Below are 2,642 nucleotides of genomic sequence, written 5' to 3' on the forward strand. Positions count from 1 at the left end.
TTTTTTTTTAAGGTTTTTTTTTTTTTTTTTTTTTTTTTTTAATATAAGGAGGAACAGGAATTGGACAGTAGTGACTACTGGAGGAAATGAAGTCAATTTTTTTTGTTTGTTTTTAAGTAGGGGAAAAAGAAGAGCATATTTGAAGCTGAGAATGAGTAAATAAAGGAGTCAGAACATTTTCCATGAAAGGCAATTGTTTAATATGTTAGACTGTGCTTCCTACAGACTGAAGTGCTATGAAAATAGGCATAGGCTAGTTGCAAATAATGGTCACAGGTATGTTAGAATAAAACTTTATGAAAACAGACAGAAGCTCTAGTTTGCAAATCCTGACCTAATATAAATGAGAAAAATGATGGTTAGGAGTGAAAGTAGAATACAATTGAGAACATATCCTTTAACAGGTGAGAGGGATAGAATTTGTGCATCGGAAGTAAGATGGGAGCTTTTTCTATGAGTACAACTAGTTTTAAAAGCAAAGGAGACAAAAGTGTGCAGAGGAATATGTAGAGGTGGTAGACATGGAGCTGAAATCTGGGAAATCTCTTCTGACAGCTTCTAATTTCTTAAAGAAGCAAGATCAACATATGAGGGAACACTATGAAGGATAGTTAAGGTTTTATTTTTAAGTTTTATCCATCTATTTAATTATTATTATTTATTGAGAGAGAAAGACAGACAGTATACCCCCAACAGGGTCCTGATGTTGTAATTCACTCCCAGCCCTCGGCCAGTTCTGAATCATGAACAAGTGTGGGGTATCTCTGAACTTCAACCAGAAACCTTCCCATATAGGATGGCCTTGCAAGCATAGCATTTTACTGTTGCACCACTGTCCAACCCTGATCTGCAGAGTTTTCTGGAAATGTGAAATATTTGCTATCAGAGAAGTGAAAAGTAGTTGTGCTCTTAGCACAACACTGTAAATAATCAAATTTTTGGTAAAATACCCAATGTTCAGTTTGGTATGATCCAGGCATTCTTTTTCACACTAGACTTTTATTGTATTTTTTATTAAAATTTATCATTTTTCCTGAAGCACCAACTAAACTGTGGTAAATACTAACATATGTTGAATCATTTAACTTTAATCTTAAAAACCCTATTGGTCTCATGCTGAAAAAAGAGAAAACAACAGTATTGTTGCAATCCACTAACACTCTTATTCCCAGACAGTAAAATCAGTCATTCCGTCTGGATATTTTTCTAGTTTAGCACATCTTATTCTCGTTAGAAATTATTTGTGCAATGAATATGTTCTTGTCACTTCATCTGTTTCATACATTTATCATATTGAATCCTAATTTGCTGTGAAGATTTGCTAACTTTTCCTTCAGTGATGTATTTTCTCTAAAAGAGTTCAAATATAATGAGATTTATTATGTCCAGTATTTGTCTAATATTCTTCCACCAATGAAAAATAAATGATTGAAATGAAAATATATTTACATTGATTGCTATGAAGGTTACACATGGATTGGTAAATCAAAACAAACCCTCAAAAGATAGAAAATCAATTGATGTGTCACTTAGGAAGGCATAGATGGTGAAATCCACTACTGAGTTGACATTTTTCCTCTTGAAATAATTTAATTTACCAGAATTTGAAAGAATCTGTGACTTTGAACATAGTATTAAGCCAAAAAGTAAGAGACCAACAGATTGATCTTAAATTTTATTAACAATACTTCAAACAAATACAAATCAACATATTTAAGAAGGAATCGATACTGTTTCTTCTATATACCAATTACAGAAACTTTTGGATAAAACAATCAAAACTGCATTATTAGAGTTATACACTGTATAAATATAGATAATGCTTAAATGTAGACACTCTGTAGTTTCCCAGAGTGTCTATGTTCTCAATTACCTTGATTTTGAACTCTACTTTCCCATTTAAAATATGTGCACAATTTAAAAAGACATTTTTTTTTCTACAGAACTGTTACCCAGCTGCCAGCAGTTGAATTGTCAGTATAAATGTGCAATGGTCAGAAACAGTACGAGATGTTACTGTGAAGACGGATTTGAAGTACAAGAAGACGGGAGAAGCTGTAAGGGTAAGTGTGACATATAATTCTGTTCAAATTCTTCCCTTGAGGCTTAGTTAACAGAAATTTCATAATATCCTTTTGAGAAGCTACTATGTGCTCCACATAGTGTTTATGTTAACATTTTTTAAATTATTTTTTTTATAATTTATTTTTTATTATAATTTTTTTCCATCACAACACACAAATGAATTTTCCATCCAAAATACACTGTGCATTGGCTCAATCAAGCACATCAACATACACGTTCTCAGCAAATAATTTCCCAATTCTTATGTCCTGCATACCTTGCCTTTTGTTTTGCCATCTTAGATTCCCCATCCCCCTCCACATTGTCCCTGGCATCCACGGTTGCCCTCCATGCCTCCCCCCTCCCCATTCAAATGATCTGCCAGTGAACTTAATTAGTCTAAATATATCCAATAGTTATCACAGCTGACATATACCTATAAATGAACTCTAGTGTGACTTTAGGCATAAACCCCAGTGAGTTGAAAGAGCATACTATAAAGTAGAACCCAGCTGGGCCCATACAGCTCACTGCAGTCATCAAATATACATTTTTTTTTAAATGGTACAAATAGTTTT

The 2,642-nt window shown here is 33.2% G+C and overlaps 1 protein-coding gene across 1 annotated transcript in view; it reads left to right on the forward strand.

Moving 5' to 3' along the window:
- LRP1B (LDL receptor related protein 1B) overlaps positions 1–2,642 on the forward strand; it is a 1,871,701-nt gene that overhangs the window by 740,379 nt on the left and 1,128,680 nt on the right. The window contains exon 7 of the mRNA XM_027765590.1: positions 1,944–2,063. Coding sequence (XP_027621391.1) covers positions 1,944–2,063 — 120 coding nt within the window. The remainder of the gene's footprint in view (positions 1–1,943; positions 2,064–2,642) is intronic.

This window comes from Tupaia chinensis, unplaced genomic scaffold (assembly GCF_000334495.1).
Source record: "Tupaia chinensis unplaced genomic scaffold, TupChi_1.0 Scaffold138757_1, whole genome shotgun sequence".
Taxonomy (NCBI): domain Eukaryota; kingdom Metazoa; phylum Chordata; class Mammalia; order Scandentia; family Tupaiidae; genus Tupaia; species Tupaia belangeri.